Source organism: Cetorhinus maximus, chromosome 17, assembly GCF_964194155.1.
Source record: "Cetorhinus maximus chromosome 17, sCetMax3.hap1.1, whole genome shotgun sequence".
Lineage (NCBI taxonomy): Eukaryota > Metazoa > Chordata > Chondrichthyes > Lamniformes > Cetorhinidae > Cetorhinus > Cetorhinus maximus.
This window is the reverse complement of record NC_135895.1, coordinates 4601670-4621004: the sequence shown is the minus strand read 5'-3', so window position 1 is coordinate 4621004 and position 19335 is coordinate 4601670. Positions and strand designations below refer to the sequence as shown.

The 19335-nt window shown below is 45.1% G+C and overlaps 1 protein-coding gene across 1 annotated transcript in view; it reads right to left on the bottom strand.

Moving 5' to 3' along the window:
• col24a1 (collagen type XXIV alpha 1) overlaps positions 1-19335 on the bottom strand; it is a 721848-nt gene that overhangs the window by 489820 nt on the left and 212693 nt on the right. Inside the window, exon 5 of the mRNA XM_078561886.1 lies at positions 1259-1312. Coding sequence (XP_078418012.1) covers positions 1259-1312 — 54 coding nt within the window. The remainder of the gene's footprint in view (positions 1-1258; positions 1313-19335) is intronic.

Below are 19335 nucleotides of genomic sequence, written 5' to 3'. Positions count from 1 at the left end.
GGAGGTGGAAGGATGGTGGAGGGAGGCGGAGGGATGGTGGAGGGAGGTGGATGGAGGTGGAGGAATGATGGAGGGAGGTAGAGGGAGGCGGAGGGATGGTGGAGGGAGGTGGAGGGATGATAGAGGGATGGTAGAGAGATAGTGGAGGGATGGTGGAGGGAGGTGGAGGGATGGTGGAAAGAGATGGAGGGAGACAGGAGGATGGTGGAGGGGTGGTGTTGCTTATAGAAACTTGAGTAAACATGGATGCTGCAATTTGAATTCTGTCATCCATAAAATGTAGAATAAAATATAAATCATCACAACATTTGGCTTATGTTTAACGAATACTGATGGAATAGGTTTGATGGTAAATTATTAGGATAAGTTGCATAAACTGAACTTGCGTTGCCTTGAGTATCAAAGGTTGAGGGGAGAGACCTGATCAAGGTGTTTAAAATGTGAACAGGATTTAATCGGGTAAATGCAGAGAAAATATTTCCTCTGGTGGTGGGGACGGCAATCGAAAACGGCCGTGGAATAATCTTAAAATGAGAAGCCGGTCATTCAGGAGAGAAAACAAGCAGCATTTTTTCACACGATGGTTGGAAGAAAGCTGGGAATCTCTTCCTCAAAAAGCTGTGGACACTGAAGGACAATTGGAGCTGAGATTGATCAGTTTTTGATCAGTGGAACATTGAGCTAAGGTGGGTCAAAAGAGCTGAGGTACAGATCAAACGTAGTCCAATTGAATGGTGGGACAGCCTCGAGGAGCTGAATGGCCTCCTCCTGTTCCTAAGTTCTAAACTGCTGGCACTGACCCATTTTAAAGCCACCCGTTTTGATTTCCCCGGCCTGATTGGCAAACGTGGAAAAGACTATCTGCTCCCGAACAAGCACTTGCAAATTGAAACAATCGTTCAGATCCACCACCACATGCGACAAGGACATGAAAAGCTAATGGATTCCCCCTGCCCGGTGAGAAACTGAAGACATGTAGAGATGGAGCATGGACAGAAACCATCAAAACAACACATGCAGTGCACCATCAAGTCTTTGCAAACCCCCCCATCCCAACATTGATATCATGCACGTTGACCAGATTCCGAAATTCTCATTCCTTTGGTGACAAATTCTCCTTGAAAAGAAATAGTGTTCAGTGAACAAAGTGGATCGTGCAGACAACCAACAGTGATGGAAATGAAATGGTAGCACAGACACTGTTACACATAAGACTCCCAATGGCACAGCACATGGATGACATCCCAGTCTAAGTTACCTGTTCTCCAGGTGGTGCTTTAATGGGGAATAAGCCTGGTTCTCCTTTTGGACCCTAATGTAGGAATTATACACGCACCAACATAAACAAAATAAAGACAAGTCAACTCGCCATGACTTATCAGAAACAATACAAAACAATGCAGATCTTCAAGAGATAATAACCATAGTTATATAAATAACTGTAAATAATTCTCATTTACTGCAGTGAGTATAACAAAACTATTGGTGCCTGGTTTGTAGGATTTCACTGGGTAACTGTGGAATATGGAATGAAAGACTTATTTGTTGAGATTTTAGCACATGAACTAGGAAAACTGTATCAACCTTTTATGTTTCTTTTTCATTGGTGAGTTAAGCTCAAATCTACAAGTGGAAAGTCATTCCATAATGGAAACACACAGTCACCATTTCGTTTTTAAATGCATGCAAAGGGTTTTTTTCTATTAAATTAAAAATAAGCTTAGCCAACAAACTGGAGAAAAATGTTTTGCTATTACTCATGCACGATATTTAAATCTTAAGAGTTCTATACTTGATACACTATGTAGCAGTGGGCAGAAAGTAAGAGGGTCATTCTGAAACAAAGCACCCTTCTTAATTGTTGAATAGACTCGCATCAGATTTTTTTTGGTAATTGGCAATGGTGCATCTCTGAGTCAGGAAGCTGTGGGTTCAAGCCCCACCACAGCTTTTGAGCTTAGAATTTAAGCCAACGCTACAGTCCAATATTGACGAGGTACCACATTGCTGGAGGTACTACCTTTAGAGACAGTTGTTCAAAAAAAGCTTACACAATGGCTTTCATGACCTCAGGATGTTTCAAAACGCTTTATGCCAATGAAGTACTTTTGAAGTGTAGTTGCTATTGTAAAGTTGGAAACGGGTCAGCCAATTTGTGCACAGCAAGCTCCCAGAAACATGCAAAGTAGAGCAGTGGGCATCCTACAGTCAATCTGCATAGCTGTAGGTCCCACTGGTAAATTTGTGGGATCCTCTTTATAGATATTACAGGCAGGGAGCTAAAAGAACAACAACTTGTATTTCTAGAGCACCTTGAACCTAGAAAACCATCCCAAGGTGCTTCATAGGAGTGATTATCAAAGAAAATTTGACACCGAGTCACCTATGGAGCTTATAGGACTAGTGATCAAAAGCTTGGTCAAATATTTAGGATTTTAGGAGCATTGGCAAGGAGGACAGAGGGGAGTGAGGTGGAGAGGTTTAGAGAGAAAATTGCAGAGATTGGGAGCCCAGGCAGCTGAAAGCACAGCACCAATGATGGCCCAATTAAAATCAGGGATGTGCAAGTGGTCAGAATTAGAGATTTCATAGGGTTGTAGGGCTAGAGGAGATTAGAGAGATAGGGAAGGGAAGGGCCATAAAGGGAGTTAAAAACAAGGATGAGAATTTTAAGTCAAGGCATTGCTGGACTGGAACCAGTGTAGGTCAGTGAGCACAGGGGTATTGGATGAATGGGACTTGATTTGAGCTATGATAGGGGCAGCAGAGTTTTGGATGATCTGTCATTTATGAATTTAGGGGTTGGGTCGCTGAGGTATGTAAAACAGGGGTTTAGCACCTATTGGAAGGACCTCCTGTAGAAATTAGTTGGTGATGAATGAAACTGGGTTCCTCAGCAACACTCCAACTGCAGGTCAGTTTTGATTCTTTATTTAATCCTTTAGAAATGGGAGCATATGGATTTAGGCCATAAGACCATAAGACCTAGGAGCAGAAGTAGGCCATTCGGCCCACCGAGTCTGCTCCGCCATTCAATGAGATCATGGCTGATCTGATAACCTCAACTCCACTTTCCTGCCTTTCCCCTAACCCTTGATTCCCTTACTGATTAAAAATCTGTCTATCTCAGCCTTGAATATACTTAATGACCCAGCCTGTACAGTGCTTTGTGGTAAAGAATTCCACAGATTGACTACCCTCTGAGAGAAGAAATTCCTCCTCATCTCTGTCTTAAATGGGCAACCCCTTACTCCGAGATTATGCCCTCTGGTCCTAGACTCTCCCACAAGGGGAAACAACCTCTCAGCATCTATTGCAATTATTCATTAGCTTTTAACTATTGGCTTGTGAAAGAATTTGTTTGGAAGAGGGATTAACTATTCCAAACCCCTTTCACTTAGGAATGTTACAATTAACAAAATGAGAATTAATCTTAAGTAGAAAAAATGTATTTGGCCGGAGGCTTGTTTTCTGTGTCTGACCTCCTGGAAAATGAGTTAGTGTAAGGAACAAGTTGTCAAGGGATGTTTTCTTTTGTGTGAATAAGCAGATGTTTGATAGCTGGAATATTAAAATGATCAATCTGTCCATCTGTCCACTGTTGTCCAGCTGGGTGGGGCTGCTCTCCCCCTGGTTCCATCTTATCTATCTAACCATAGCTGGAAAGTCATCATCAATGGTTTCTTCTCCCATTCCCACCCTGTTACCTCTGGTGACCCCACAGCAATTTATCCTTGGCCCCCTCCGATCTCTCATCTACATGCTGTCCCTTGGTGACATCAGTTAAAATTCAGATAGCCAGGCAGTGAAGGATAGAACACTGAAATCAAGTCCTTATTCATCAGTAAGCTTTTCTTTGGAGAAATACCAAGCACCTCCAACAGCACAGCCCTCTTTCAATCCACTCTTATATATATATATATATATAAAGATATATATGTGTGTGTGTATATATAAAGATATATATATAAAGATATATATGTGTGTGTGTATATATGTATATATATATATGAGCCCAGGTGAGTTCCCAATTAACACTCAATTGATATCATCAAACATCACATGGCAATAGAGTGTTAGTTTTCACATGGACGCTGATGATGCCCAGCTCAACCTCACCACCATCTCTCTCGACTCCTCCACTCTTTCTGAATTATCAGACTGCTTATCTGGCATCCAGTACTGGATGAGCAGAAATTCGTCCAGTTAAATATTAGGAAGACTGAAGCCATTGTTTTCCATCCCTGCTCCCAGCTCCATTCCCTAACTAACCAACTCCATCACTCTCCCGAGCAACAGTCTGAGACTGAACTAGACAGTTCACAACATTGGTCTCACATTTGATCCTGAGGTGAGTTTCTGACCACATACTCATGCCGTCACTAAGACTGCCTATTTCCACCATGGTAACATCGTCCGACTCCACCCCTGTCTCAGCTCAGCTGCTGCTGAAACCCTCATTCATGCCTTTGTTACCTCTAGACTCACCAACCCAACACATATCTCTCTGGTCTCCAAAGCTTTGCCCTTTGTAAAGCTGAGGTCATAACAAAAACTGCTGGCTGTGTCCTAAATCAAAGCAAATCCTGTTCACCCATCACCTGTGTGCTCACCAACCTACACTGGCTCCCAGTAAAAATTCTTACCCTTGTGTTCAAATCCCTCCATGGCCTTACCCCTCCCTATTTCTTTAACATCCTCCAACCCCAGAGATCTCTGCACTTCACTAATTCAGGTCTGCGTTAATTGTTCTACTTCTCATGAAATGAAGGCTGTGCCTTCATCTGCCTGGGCCCTAATCTCTGGGATTCCCTCTCTTTTGCCTTTTACTTCCCTTTCCCCCTTTAAGATGCTCCTAAAAGTCTACCTCTTTAAACAAGCTTTTCATCACCTGTCCTAATATCTCCCTATGTGGTTTGGTGTCAAATTTAACTTTATAACATTCCTAAATAAAGCACTGCGAGACATTCTACTATATTGAAGGAGTTATATAAATACAAGTTGTTGTTTTTACTGTCCTGTGATGGGTTGGGTGATGGTTGCTGATTGACTAAGCAACATTCTATACTCTATTGTTGCTCAGGTCAATTAAAATGGATAGCTTCTCACAACATATTGCTTGGACAGTCACAGCTGTAACTGTTCATTTTGTGAGGAAGCAATAGTTTTAGTACCTTTATCTATGATTATCTATCTCGCTGAAAGCTGTTAGCGAGTAATTGTATTATAGGCCAGGATTTTAGCCTGGATGTATGTTCCGTGCTGGGTGGGTGGGGGGGTGAAGATGGTCAATGGGAGATCAGGAAACCCAGAAAAACACAGCAGGGCTGCTTTCAATTTTTTTCTGTAGCATTCCCCCCAACGGGCCAGGATTTTGACCCAGCGACAGTGAAGGAACGGCGATATATTTCCAAATCAGGATGGTGAGTGGCTTGGACGGGAACTTCCAGGTGGTGGTGTTCCCATCTATCTGCTGCTCTTGTCCTTCTGGGTGTTAGAGGTCACAGGCTGGGAGATGCTGTCGAAGGAGCCTTGGTGAGTTGCTGCAGTGAATCAGTGCAGTGTGTCAGTGGTGGAGGGAGTGAATGTTGAAGGTGGTGGAGGGAGTGAATGTTGATGATGGTGGAGGGAGTGATGTTGAAGGTGGTGGAGGGAGTGATGTTGAAGGTGGTGGAGGGGATAATGTTAAAGGTGCTGGAGGGAATGATGTTGAAGGTGGTAGAGGGAATGATGTTGAAGGCAATGGGGGGAGGGATGTTGAAGGTGGTGGAGGGAGGGATGTTGAAGGTGGTGGAGGGAATGATGTTGAAGGTGGTGGAGGGAGTGATATTGAAGGTGGTGGAGGGAATGATGTTGAAGGTGGTGGAGGGAGTGATGTTGAAGGTGGTGGAGGGAGGGATGTTGAAGGTGGTGGAGGGAATGATGTTGAAGGTGGTGGAGGGATTGCTGTTGAAGGTGGTGGAGGGGGTGATGTTGAAGGTGGTGGAAGGAGTGCTGTTGAAGGTGGTGGAGGGGGTGATGTTGAAGGTGGTGGAGGGAGTGACGTTGAAGGTGGTGGAGGGAGTGATGTTGAAGGCAATGGAGGCAGTGAGGTTGAAGGTAGTGGAGGGAGTGATGTTGAAGGTGGTGGAGGGAGTGACGTTGAAGGTGGTGGAGGGAGTGAAGTTGAAGGTGGTGGAGGGAGTGAAGTTGAAGGTGGTGGAGGGAGTGATGTTGAAGGTGGTGGAGGGAGTGATGTTGAAGGTGGTGGAGGGAGGGATGTTGAAGGCGGTGGAGGGAGTGACGTTGAAGGTGGTGGAGGGAGTGATGTTGAAGGTGGTGGAGGGAGTGATGTTGAAGGTGGTGGAGGGAGTGATGTTGAAGGTGGTGGAGGGAGTGATGTTGAAGGCGGTGGAGGGAGTGACGTTGAAGGTAGTGGAGGGAGTGATGTTGAAGGTGGTGGAGGGAGTGAAGTTGAAGGTGGTGGAGGGAGTGACGTTGAAGGTGGTGGAGGGAGTGACGTTGAAGGTGGTGGAGGGAGTGACGTTGAAGGTGGTGGAGGGAGTGACATTGAAGGTGGTGGAGGGAGTGAAGTTGAAGGTGGTGGAGGGAGTGAAGTTGAAGGTGGTGGAGGGAGTGATGTTGAAGGTGGTGGAGGGAGTGAATGTTGATGATGGTGGAGGGAGTGATGTTGAAGGTGGTGGAGGGAGTGATGTTGAAGGTGGTGGAGGGAATGATGTTGAAGGTGGTGGAGGGAGTGAAGTTGAAGGTGGTGGAGGGAGTGACGTTGAAGGTGGTGGAGGGAGTGATGTTGAAGGTGGTGGAGGGAGTGATGTTGAAGGTGGTAGAGGGAGTGATGTTGAAGGTGGTGGAGGGAGTGAAGTTGAAGGTAGTGGAGGGAGTGATGTTGAAGGTGGTGGAGGGAGTGATGTTGAAGGTGGTAGAGGGAGTGATGTTGAAGGTGGTGGAGGGAGTGAAGTTGAAGGTAGTGGAGGGAGTGATGTTGAAGGTGGTGGAGGGAGTGATGTTGAAGGTGGTGGAGAGAGTGATGTTGAAGGTGGTGGAGGGAGTGACGTTGAAGGTGGTGGAGGGAGGGATGTTGAAGGTGGTGGAGGGAGTGATGTTGAAGGTGGTGGAGGGAGTGATGTTGAAGGTGGTGGAGGGAGTGATGTTGAAGGTGGTGGAGGGAGTGAAGTTGAAGGTGGTGGAGGGAGTGACGTTGAAGGTGGTGGAGGGAGTGATGTTGAAGGTGGTGGAGGGAGTGACGTTGAAGGTGGTGGAGGGAGTGATGTTGAAGGTGGTGGAGGGAGTGACGTTGAAGGTGGTGGAGGGAGTGACGCTGAAGGTGGTGGAGGGAGTGATGTTGAAGGTGGTGGAGGGAGTGACGTTGAAGGTTCCTGACGGACTCAGAAGAGGCAACTCCTAAGCAAGGTGGTTAAAATTATGAAAGGTTTTTAATACAGAGAGAATGCTTCCTCTTGTGGGGAAGAGCATAACTGAAGACCATCAATATAAGATAGTGACCAAGAAATCCGATAGGGAATTCAGAAGAAACTTTGTAGCAAGAATGTGGAACTCGCTTCCACAGGGAGTGGTGGAGAGGAATAGTATGGTTACATTTTAGGGGAAGCTGGATAAACACATGAGGAAGAAAGGAATAGGAGGATATGATGTTAGAGTGAGATGAAGAGGGGATGGGAGAAGACTCGAGTGGAGGATAAACACCAGCAGCTTCTGAAGGTGGTTATTTACCACCTCCGCCCAGGCCTGCTTTATCGTTCCTTTGGGGACAATCTTGTCCCCTCTGGGGGAGCAGTCAATCCCTTCATTCTAAGTTAGAAGTCAAACTATCCAGTTCTGTACATGCAGATAGCCCAAACTTAAATAAACCCATCTTAAAGAAGGTTTAAACTCCCATCGTCATGGGTGGGATTCCTGACCCGAATACAATATAAGTTGATGATAAATATCAGCTTATGCTGCATGGTTTGTCAATCCAAGCATTTGGGAATTCACTCATATCAGATGCTGCCAGTGAGAGGACAGAACCACCAACAGAACCTCTGTCTGCACATAAATGCTAACAATGCACTTAAACAGACAAAGAAAACAATCACAGTGCAGGAACCCATATCAAATAGCTGAAGGATTGCATCAATATTTGAGCAAAACATAGTTATATATAACTTACATTGTTATATATAAGTTACATTGTTATATATAAGGTATTTCCTCTGTTTCCCAGCTGAAGAAAGATTTGCATTTATATAGCACCTTTCACCACCTCAGGTCATTCCAAAGTACTTCACAGCCAATGAAGTGCTGCACTTCTTTGAAGTGTAGTCATAGGTGCAAATTAGCTGCCACAGGAAACATGGCGGCTCATTTGCACACAGCAAGATCCCACAAACAGCATTGAGGTCATGGTCAGAATAACATTAGAGATAGTGATTAAGGGATAAATATTGACCAGGCCATTGAAGAGAACTCCCCATGCTCTTTGAAACAGAGGCATGGAATTGTTTGCATCCAAGTGAGAACAGGCAGCGTTCCAAAGAAGAGTCATACTGGACTCGAAACGTTAACTGCGATTCTCTCTCCACAGATGCAGCCGGACCTGCTGAGTTTTTTCCAGCATTGTCTGTTCTGAATTTAGAGCAGACAGGACCCCTATTTGACATCTTATCGCAAAGGCAGCACCTCTGACAGTACAGCACTCCCTCAGTACTGCAGTGTGAGCGTCATCCTAGAATTTCTGTGAAGTCTCTGGAGCGGGACTCGAACCCACAACCTTGATATGTGAGCGTGGTATGCATTAAAGCCGTGACTGGAACTGCTAATCCGAGTGATGGAAACAAAATAGGTAGCCTAATGTCACAATTTTCCAGTAGATCAAAGGTTTTTTCTTTTTCTTTTTGCCGTTTCTGTTTTTTTTAATGCCCGTCTGAGGTTAACAGTCATATTTCAGGGGAAAAAAATAGTCTTGCTTCTTGTCCAGGGCTGGGTTTGATTCACATATGGCTGCAGTCAATCACAGAAGATAATGATTTAATAGTTTAAGACGGCTGGAATACTTCAAAGAGTGCCTGCATATGGAAAACGGTAGGTTAGTGACACAGATTAATTGCCTCAGAGTCGCATATACCTTTGGGCCTGGTAGCCCTGGTAATCCTGGGTTCCCATGTGGTCCGGGTATCCCCTAGAGACAGGAAGACAGTTTTTGTTGAGTGGTAGCATCGTATTAACATTTTACAACATGACTACGTTAACTAGTTAAAGAAAAAGGAAACAGCATTTGGAATTGATACAGCTCTCTATAATTTACAGTTCTTTAAGTCTCTCAGAAATTTGGTTCACTTTTTCCAACTCTGGTAGACAATTGAGAAACTCCAGCAGTAAATAAAACAGCCCAGAGAGGAACAGATTTAAGAATTCCAAGCCAGATGCACATCACTGAACTCAACCTTCCCTTCACTGGAAACCTCTTCAGTTCTCTGCCAGAGGGCAGGTCTGACTCACAGTGCCCTGACTTGCACCATGGATAGGACAAGGAGGCCAGTCCCCAATCCATTCCCAACCCCCATGGCACCAATCTGGTCCACACACCAGCCAGTCTGAGTTACTGTGGCAGTCCAGAGCTACGGATAGTGATGGCAAAGGCTCTAATTTCTTCCCAACACAGGAATCTCTCCCACTCTTACCACCTGCCATTAGCACATATTCACAGGTTGATACTCAACCTGCTTGGCTGCATTATGAACACACCTCCCTTAGTCCAACAAGTCCTAGGAGTGGGACTTGAACCCAGAGCTTTTGGCTCAGAGGCAGGGACACTGTCCACTGCGCCACAAGGCATCCTATACAGGACACAAAGGTAAAAAAACTGACAAATGAACAATAGGAAGCCGGGAAGCTAGTGAGAAGATTACACCGAAAGTGCCTGGGAATCAGTACTTAAACTCACTGCCATTCAACTTCGAGATCTTTCTTTAATCAAAAAAACTTATGAAGACAGGGATGTGTCAGACTGGAATAAAGACTAAAAATAAAAGGAAAAACATGCAGATTCTGGAGATCTTAAAATGAAAACAGGAAGTGCAGGAAAATCTCAGCAGGTCTGAAGCATCTCGACAGAGAGAAACTGAGTTAATGTTTCGAGCCCAATATGACTTTTCTTCAAAACTCTAGTTCTATGTTTTAATTCTTCTACTGCCAATCAATTCTTTTGTCAAAAACCTCATCCAGCTCTTCCTTCAACTCGTTGGTGGCATCCAATCTTCCTGGGAATGGTGATTCCACACGTCTAGCACCCATTGTGCACCAATGGGTCTGTTCAGCATTGCTCTTTGGAAGCCAAGTCCTGTGACTCTGCTTACAGACTATGCAGTTATCTTAAAGATGTTTTGCAGCGGTACAATTTAGCTTCACCTTTTACAATCAGTGAGATCTCTGTCTGAGCCTTCCCTGCCCAACACAAGACATACGCAGAAGGATCTTGTAGCGCCTCGAGCCTGCTCCCCCTACTCCCGTTCAACAAAATCATGGCTTTGATTTTCTATCTCAACTCCACTTTCTCAGATCCCTTGATTTCCTTATTCCCTTCCCTAAGGAGAGTGAATATATAGGGGAGAATAGGGGGGCTGGGGTTGTGCGGGGGTGGGCGGGGGGAGGTGTGGACCCAATCAGCGCCCCCGATCGGGTCCATGCCGCCATTTTACGTGGGCAGGCTAAGCGCTCCCTGTACGGGCGGTATGTTCCCTGAGTCGTGTGAAAGGGCGCAGAAATCTCCCTGAGGCATAGAGGTGACTCAGGGAGATTCGTTTAAGTTTTAAAAATCTGAATAAAGGAAACAAAAATTTTTTTAAGACATGTCCCCTCGTGTGACAGTGTCACATGAGCTGGGACATGTCAATGAATTTCTATAAAAGTTTTTATTCCATTGATAAACATTTCATGAAACCTCATCCTGCCCGTGATTGGACGGGCAGCTCAGTTCATTAGTTTAATTTGTTTTTAAATGGCCTTAATAGGCCTTTGACGGTTTGGTGGGAGTGCAGCCGAGTTGGCTGTGTGCCCGCCAAACTGAAAATCTAAATGACGCGCGAGGACATCTCCACTCACCGAGCAGAAAATTCTGCCCGTAAACATTCACTCCTCTTTTCTCTTGTAGCTCAGTAATTCCATTAATTTGTCAGTTTGGTGGCCGATATAGAATGATACACCGCAACTGGAGACCATTCGGCCCATCATGTCTGTGATGGTTCTAAAATAGTGAGCTAAATAATGCACTGTCTGGCTCTGTCCCCCCATAGTCCTGTAAATGGTGCCTTTTTCAAGTATTTAACCAATTCTCTTTTGAAAGTTATTTTTGAATCTGCTTCCATCACCCTTTCAGGCAGCACATTCCAGGTCACTGCTGACCGACGCCCAGTTTGGGTTCCGTCAGGGCCACTCAGCTCCTGACCCTGTTACAGCCTTGGTTCGAAAATGGACAAAAGAGCTGAACTTCTGAGGTGAGGAGAGAGTGACTGCCCTTGACATCAAGGCCACATTTGACCGAGTGTGGCATCAAGGAGCCCTGGCAAAACTGGAGTCAATGGGAATCAGGGGAAAACTGTCTGCTGGTTGGAGTCATACCTAGCACTTTAAAAGTCAATCATCTCAGTTCCAGGACATTGCTGCAGGAGTTCCTCAGGGTAGTGTTCTGGACCCAACCATCTCTAGATGCTTCTTCAATGACCTTGCTCCCATTTCAAGGTCAGAAGTGGGGATGTTCACTGACAATTGCACAATGATCAGCACCATTCGCAACTCCTCAGATACTGAAGCAGTCCATGTCCAAATGCAGCAAGACCTGGACAATATCCAGGCTTGGGCTGACAAGTGACAAGTAACATTTGCACCACAGAAGTGCCAGGCAATGACCATCTCCAACAAGAGAGAATCTAACCATCATCCCTTGACATTCAATGGCATTACCATCATTGAATCCCCAACTATCAACATCCTGGAGGTTACCATTGACCAGAAACTGAACTGGACTAGCCATATAAATACTGTGGCTATGAGAGCAGGTCAGAGGCTAGGAATCCTGCAGCGAGTAACTCACCTCCTGACTCCCCAAAGCCTGTCCACCATCGACAAGGCACAAGTCAGGGGTGTGATGGAATACACACCACTTGCCTGGATGAGTGCAACTCCAACAACACTCAAGAAGCTTGACACCATCCAGGCCAAAGCAGCCCACTTGGTTAGCATCGCATCCATAAACATGCGCTCCCTCCACTTCCAACGCACAGTAGTAGCAGTGTGTACCGTCTACAAGATGCACTGCAGGGACTCACTAAGGCTCCTTAGACAGCACCTTCCAAACCCATGACCAGTACCATCTAGAAGGACAAGGGCAGCAGATAGATGGGAACACCACCACTTGGAAGTTCCCTTCCAAACCTCTCACCATCCTGACTTGGAAATATATCACCGTTCCTTCACTGACACTGGGTCAAAATCCTGGAACTCCCTCCCTAACAGCACTGTGGGTCTACATACACCACATGGGCTGCAACAGTTCAAGAAGGCAGCTCACCACCACCTTCTCAAGGCTAACTAGGGATGGGCAGTAAATGTTGGCCCAGCCAGTGATGCCCACATCCCATCAATGAATTATAAAATCACAACAACTCACTGTGGGGAAAAAAAATTCTCCCTATCTCCCCCTCAGGTCCTTTTGCCAATTTTCTGGAATGTATTATACCAATAGAACCAGGTTCTCCTTATTCACTCTGTCAAATCTCCTCATAGTTTTGAACAGTTCAATCATATTTCCCCATAATCTCTGCTCTAAGGAGGACAATCCCAGCTTTTCCAGTCTGGTCCCATTCTGGTAAATCCCCACCGCATCCTCTCTGAGCCCGGACGTCCCTCCTAAAGGGGGGTGCCCAGAATTGGACACTCCAGCTGAGGGTAAAATAGTGTTTCTTCAAGTTTAGCTTTACTTCCTTGTACTTCTTTGCATCTATTTATAAAGTCAAAGATGCTTTCTCAACAAACTTCTCAATTCTCTTGCCGCCTTCAAAGGTTTGTGTGTTCCAACATCACCCAGCTGCTGAAGAAACTGTACCATTTGGTTTATGTTGCCTCTCCACATTCTTCCTCTTAAATATCTGTAGCGTCTCCAACAGGCCAGGACATTCCTCTGTGCTTCAATGGTCAGAATTGTCCAGCAGGCTCTAGATGCCTCAGACTAGTTTCCTAAAAACATCTTCTACCAGCCCTGGAAATAATGTTCTTTCCTTCAGTCTACACATCACAAATTCCCAATGTGCCCTCTTTAATGCTGTCACACCAATGATTTAAACTACCCATTAATATTCTCACATTTCTTTCCCATGCTATGTCCTAAATTCCATTTAAGTCCATTAACTAAACCATTTATTTTACATTGTTTCAATTTATCCCTTCCCAGTCTTATATCCAAATTAAACATGTGGCAATTTCAATCAACCCATTCTCCGAAATTATTCCGATCCACCTGTTATTTGTTGATGGGAGGTTTACCTTCAGATCATGGATTCAAATCTCACTGCAGAGACCTGAGCACATCATACAGACTGACATTTCCAGTGCAGTACTGAGGGGAATGTTGCACTATCAGAGGGTCAGTACTGAGGGAGTGCTGCACTGTCAGAGGGTCAGTACTGAGGGGAATGTTGCACTATCAGAGGGTCAGTACTGAGGGAGTGCTGCACTGTCAGAGGGTCAGTACTGAGGGAGCGCTGCACTGTCAGAGGGTCAGTACTGAGGGAATGTTGCACTATCGGAGGGTCAGTACTGAGGGAGTGCTGCACTGTCAGAGGGTCAGTACTGAGGGAGTGCTGCACTGTCAGAGAGTCAGTACTGAGGGAGTGCTGCACTGTCAGAGGGTCAGTACTGAGGGAATGCTGCACTGTTAGAGGGTCAGTACTGAGGGAATGCTGCACTGTCAGAGGGTCAGTACTGAGGGAATGCTGCACTGTCGGAGGGGCGGTAAGGAGGGAGTGATGCGGTCGGAAGTGCAGTACTGAGTGAGTGCTGCACTGTCAGAGTTGCTGTCTTTTAAATGAGGCTTCAAACTGAACTGCCGTCTGCCATCCCAGGTGAATGTAAAAGATCCCGTGGCACTATTTTGAAGAAGAGCAAGGAAGTTACACCGGGTGTCCCGGTCCATATTTATCTCCCAATCAACATCACTAAAAAAAATGATCTGGGCATTATCACATTGCAGTTTTTGGGAGCTTGCTATGCAAAAATTAGCTGCTGTGTCTCCTGCATTACAAATGTGACTACACATCAAAAGGTATGGGGTTGTAAAGAGCTTTGGGACATCCTGAGGTGGTGACAGATGATCTTTCTTTTTATTACCAGAAGCCTCAAACAATGCAGTCAGTGATTGGATAGTGGTCAAAAGATAGTGGTCTGCGTTCTATCACCAGACAGTTACACCCTATACAGTGATCGTAACTCTCAGCCATTGAAAGGTAGAAGGGAGAGTCATCAGCAACACATGAAGAAGACTTAATCGGTACAGTCATAAAGGAAAGTGATGGATACGGGTTTGACTCAACTGCAAGTAAACATACATTATAGTAATAACCGAAAGGACATTCCAGTGTGCAGCATCACACTAAATGGAAGGGAGTTAGAACCCATCAATCCATTTAACTATCTGGGAAGCACAGTAACGTCCAATGTCAAAAGCAGTACTGAAAACTGAAAGAGGATTGGATAAGTCAAAAGCATTTTTGCCAAATTGAGCACAATCCTACAAAATATCAGTTGAAGCCTTGAAAGGAGAATTCATGCACTAAAATGTCTGGTCAGTAATAAATTCTGGGTGTAAAGCTTGGAGCATTGGAAAAGAGGAAGAAAAGAAAAGATCAGTTTGAATGTGTTGCTTAAGAAGGATCCTGAGGACAAGCTGGATGGAAAAGAAATACTGAATGAGGTCAGAAGGGCAAGAGAACTCTGAAATAACATCAAAAGAAGTCAAACGGAGTCCTTCAGACATGTTACCCATGCAGACGGGGTGGAGTGTCTCATGACGACCGAAAGGATTGATGGAAGGGCAGCACAAAGCCAACATTGAAGGAAGCAGCTGGATAACATTAAAGGTGGGCTTAAGCAGGACTCCAAGAACAAACTCATCCACCGTGCCTATGATCAGAACGTTTGGAAGATGATGGTCACTTAGGCTGCTCGGCAATGCACTGACACATGACGAACCTCAAACATTAGCGTTTGCATTCCCAGTCCCAAGTTATTTTTGTACAACATGAGCAATAATGAGACTGTCACTGACTCCTGGAGAACCCGTTAATATCAAATCAATCAGATGTCCTCCAAAAACACCAGGTGGTACAACAAAGCTCATAAACGGAGAGGTGACAAATTATTAGTTGTTAAGTTGTTCAGGTGAAACTATTCCTTCTTATTATAATAATGTATGCGAAAATATTTCATTTTATTGCTATCAGCATTTACATAGAAGCAGAAAATTTACAGGACTGAAGGAGTCATTCAGATCTTTTATTTGTGCCTGTGATGTGGGTGTCACTAGCAAGGTCAGCATTTGTTGCCCATCCCTAATTGCCCTTATATCAGCCAAAAATAGAGCTATCCAGTCTGATCCCACCTTTCAGTTCTTGGTCTGTAGCCCTGTAGGTTACGGAACTTCAAGCACATATCAAGTATTATTTTAACGTGATGAGGGTTTCTGCCTCTACTACCCTTTCAGCCAGTGAGCTCCCGATCCCCACCACCCTCTGGGTGAAGAAACTACTCCTCAATCCCCCTCTAATCCTATCACCAATTGCTTTGAGTCTATGCCCACTGGTTATTGAACTCTTTGTTAATTCCTATTGATTCTCTCTAGGCCCCTCATAATTTCCTACGCCTAAATTAAATCAGCCTCCTCTGTCACAAAGAATTACAACCCAACCTCTCCAATCTTTCTGCAAAGCTAAAATTCTCCAATCCCCACAACATCCTCGTAAATCTCCTTTGCACCCTCGCTGGTGCGATCACATCATTCATATAAAGCGGTGACCAGAACGGTATGCAGTACTCTAGTTGCGGTCTGACAAGCGTCTTGTACAGTTCTAGCACTTCCCATTCAGCCAGGTCCAAGAATTGCACAGAAATTTGGAAGGACTCTCCAGCCTTTCAAAACGTGTGGACGATCGTCAATGCTCTTTCACTTTGCCCTTGGCTTGACCCACTGTCGGGCTTCTGTGATTTGTGTCACTGTGCAGCCCGCCAACTGGATGTGCCAGTGAATGTCACGGGGAACTTGCTAATGAATACTGACATTCTACCACATCATAAGCAAGCAGGTCAGCCATGAATATGACACAGACTAACTCTTTCTGGGCGCGGGTGGAAAAATATTCAAACGCTTTTTAAGAGGTTTCCCCTCATTAAGTTGTCGGCAGTTTGAATGCTGTCGCATTGAACACCCCAGCAGTCATGGACTTTTACAACCCATACAAATAGCCCTGCAGTGACCTTTGAATATGTTAAATGTATGGGCTGGTACTTTAGCTCTTTGCATCCAAGACAATCAGAATCATTGTCCAGCTGACATTTAAGGCTAGCTTAAGAGTTCTCTGAGCGACCTTTACTGACATAAAGTCCCTCAGTCATTAGCTACAGTTGCTTAACCCTGTGAGTGCTGGTTCTGTTTTGCAGGTTTGTAAAACTACAGGTGGAAAACAAGCTGACTGGGTTTGTGTTGATATTTACATTGACCACCTGTCCCAACTGGTCCATGCCAGTGTTTCTGCTCCACTTGAGCCTCACCCCACCCCTCTCCATCTCACCCTATCGACATGTCCTCCTAATCATTTCTCCAGGATGGAATTATGTGAACTTGCCTAAAGCCACCTTTGTTAAGCACCCCTCTGTGGGAGCGAGTTCCACATTCTCACCACTCCCTGGGTAAAGACGTTTCTCATGAATTCCCGATTGGATTTATTAGTGACCACCTTATAATCGGTGGACCCTGGTTCTGGTCTCCCCAACAAGTGAAAACATCTTCTCTATATCTTACTGAGCCCCATGATTTCAAAGCCCTCTGATCCCTCAGCCATTTCCTTTTGTGAAAAGAGCCCCAGTCTTTCCTGTTGTGTTTACAAAGTAGGAATATCTGAATGAATGAGATCCAAGGGGCATTTTTGCCCTCACTGACTGGGCACTAATTTGGCAGAGCTGGGCACCCATCTGTAACGGATTTCATGAAGTTTAAGCCCATTGAAACCAATGGAATGAAAAGTGAAATGGCGGAGGGGTGGTGAGTGCTGAAAAGGTTCCCACCTACTCCAGCAGATCTTCATCCGGCCAGTGGATGAACATTTACCTCGGAGTATGCGACATTTTGTAGATCTGAAAGAATTGTGATATGTGGTATGAAAGATGTCCCAGGACTCAGTTATCATCTCTTTAAGGCCATTCATGAATGTTATGCTTCCATTTCTTATATCAACGATACTGATCAATTGTCTCAGCACTTACCTTTATCTTTTAACATCCCAAAATTTAGTCTCACAATTTTAATAGTAGGATATTTATTGGGATTAAATGGAGGTTTGGTAAACAAAACTATGGTACTGACTGCCACACACACACCAACCCGTCTCCAACCCCACCCCAATGGTATACAGCCTCTAGCACTGCAAAATGTCTCCAACTACACAAGAGTGTTATCAAAGGCTCCTTCGACAGCACCTTCCAAACCCACGACCACTACCGTCTAGAAGGACAAGGGCAACAGGTACATGGGAACCCCACCACCTGCAAGTTCCCCTCCAAGCCACACACCATCCTGACTTGGAAATATATCGCCATTCCTTCACTGTCACTGGGCCAAAATCCTGGAACTCCCTCCCTAACAGCACTGTGGGTGTACCTACACCACATGGACTGCAGCGGCTCAGGAAGGCAGCTCACCACCACCTTCTCAAGGGCAATTAAGGATGGGCAATAAATGCTGGCCAAGCCAGCAATGCCCACGTTTCATAAATGAATAAAAAAACAAAGAAATTTGTCACTGAGCTACAGAAGGAGATATTAGATCAGTTGACCAAAAGCTTGATCAAAGAGGTTGGGTTTAAGGAGCACCTTAGAGGAGAGAGGAGGAGGGAATTCCAGAGCTTAGGGCCCAGGCAGCTGAAGACACGGTCGCCAATGGTGGAATGATTAAAATAAGGGATGTGTAAGAGCTCAGAAATGGAGGAGTGCAGAGATCTTAGCCGGCTGTGGGACTGGAGGAGGTCACAGAAATAGGAAGGGGTGAGGGTGAGGAAGGATTTGAAAACAAGGATGAAAATTTTCAAAGGCCAGTAGCGTGGGGGAATGAATCATGCCGCTCTTTCTTTGTCAGATTAGGTTTAATTGTTTAACTACACGGTATTTTTCTATTTACTCTATGTAAAGGGGTCCAATCACAGTGGTTTTGGTGTTCTACATAACTCTGGGCACCAGTTGCGTGGCCGAGATTGAGCTCGATGTTTCTTAACCATTCTTCCCCTCCATTTTTCCTGATGAATCTATCTCTTCTCCATTGAAGGTAAAGGTCCTTTGCTAAGTTACTGTTGCACCAACAACTGTAGTCTTCGGCAATCTGGCCAAGTCTTTATGTGTAATCGTAGGCATTGCACCATGAGAAGTTAAGACTATAAGACATAGGAGCACGAGAAGGCAGAAAGCCCCTCGTCCCTGCTCCACCTGCTAATTATATCATTATTGATAATCTAGCTTAACTCCACTTCCCTGTCCTAACCCCATATCCCTTGATTCTCCAAGTACCCAAACAGCTATCATCCTCAGCTTTGAAGATACCCAACGACAGCATGCACAGCTCTCTGAGTTAGAGGATTCCAAAGATTCACAAGTGAAGAGATGCTCTTCATCTAAATGCCGGTGCCTTATTCTGAGACTGTGACCTCATGTTCTAGACTAACCAGCAAGGGGAGATTTTTCTCAGTATCGAGCCTGTCGAACCTTCTAAGAATTTTTACATTTCAACGAGATCACCTCTCATTCTTCTAAACTCCAGAGAATATTACTCAATTACTCAATTTCTCCTCATGGGACAATCCTTACATCTCAGGAATCAGTCTAGTGAAACTTTGTTGCACTCCCTCTAAGGCAACTATGCCCTTCATTAGGTAAGGAGACCAGAACTGAACACAGTACTCCCGGTTACCACTCAGTACTGCCTCCCTGACAGTGCAGCGCTCCATCGCTACTGACTCTCCAACAGTGCAGCACTCCCTCAGTACTGCCCCTCTGATAGTGCAGCCCTCCCTCTGTACTGACCCT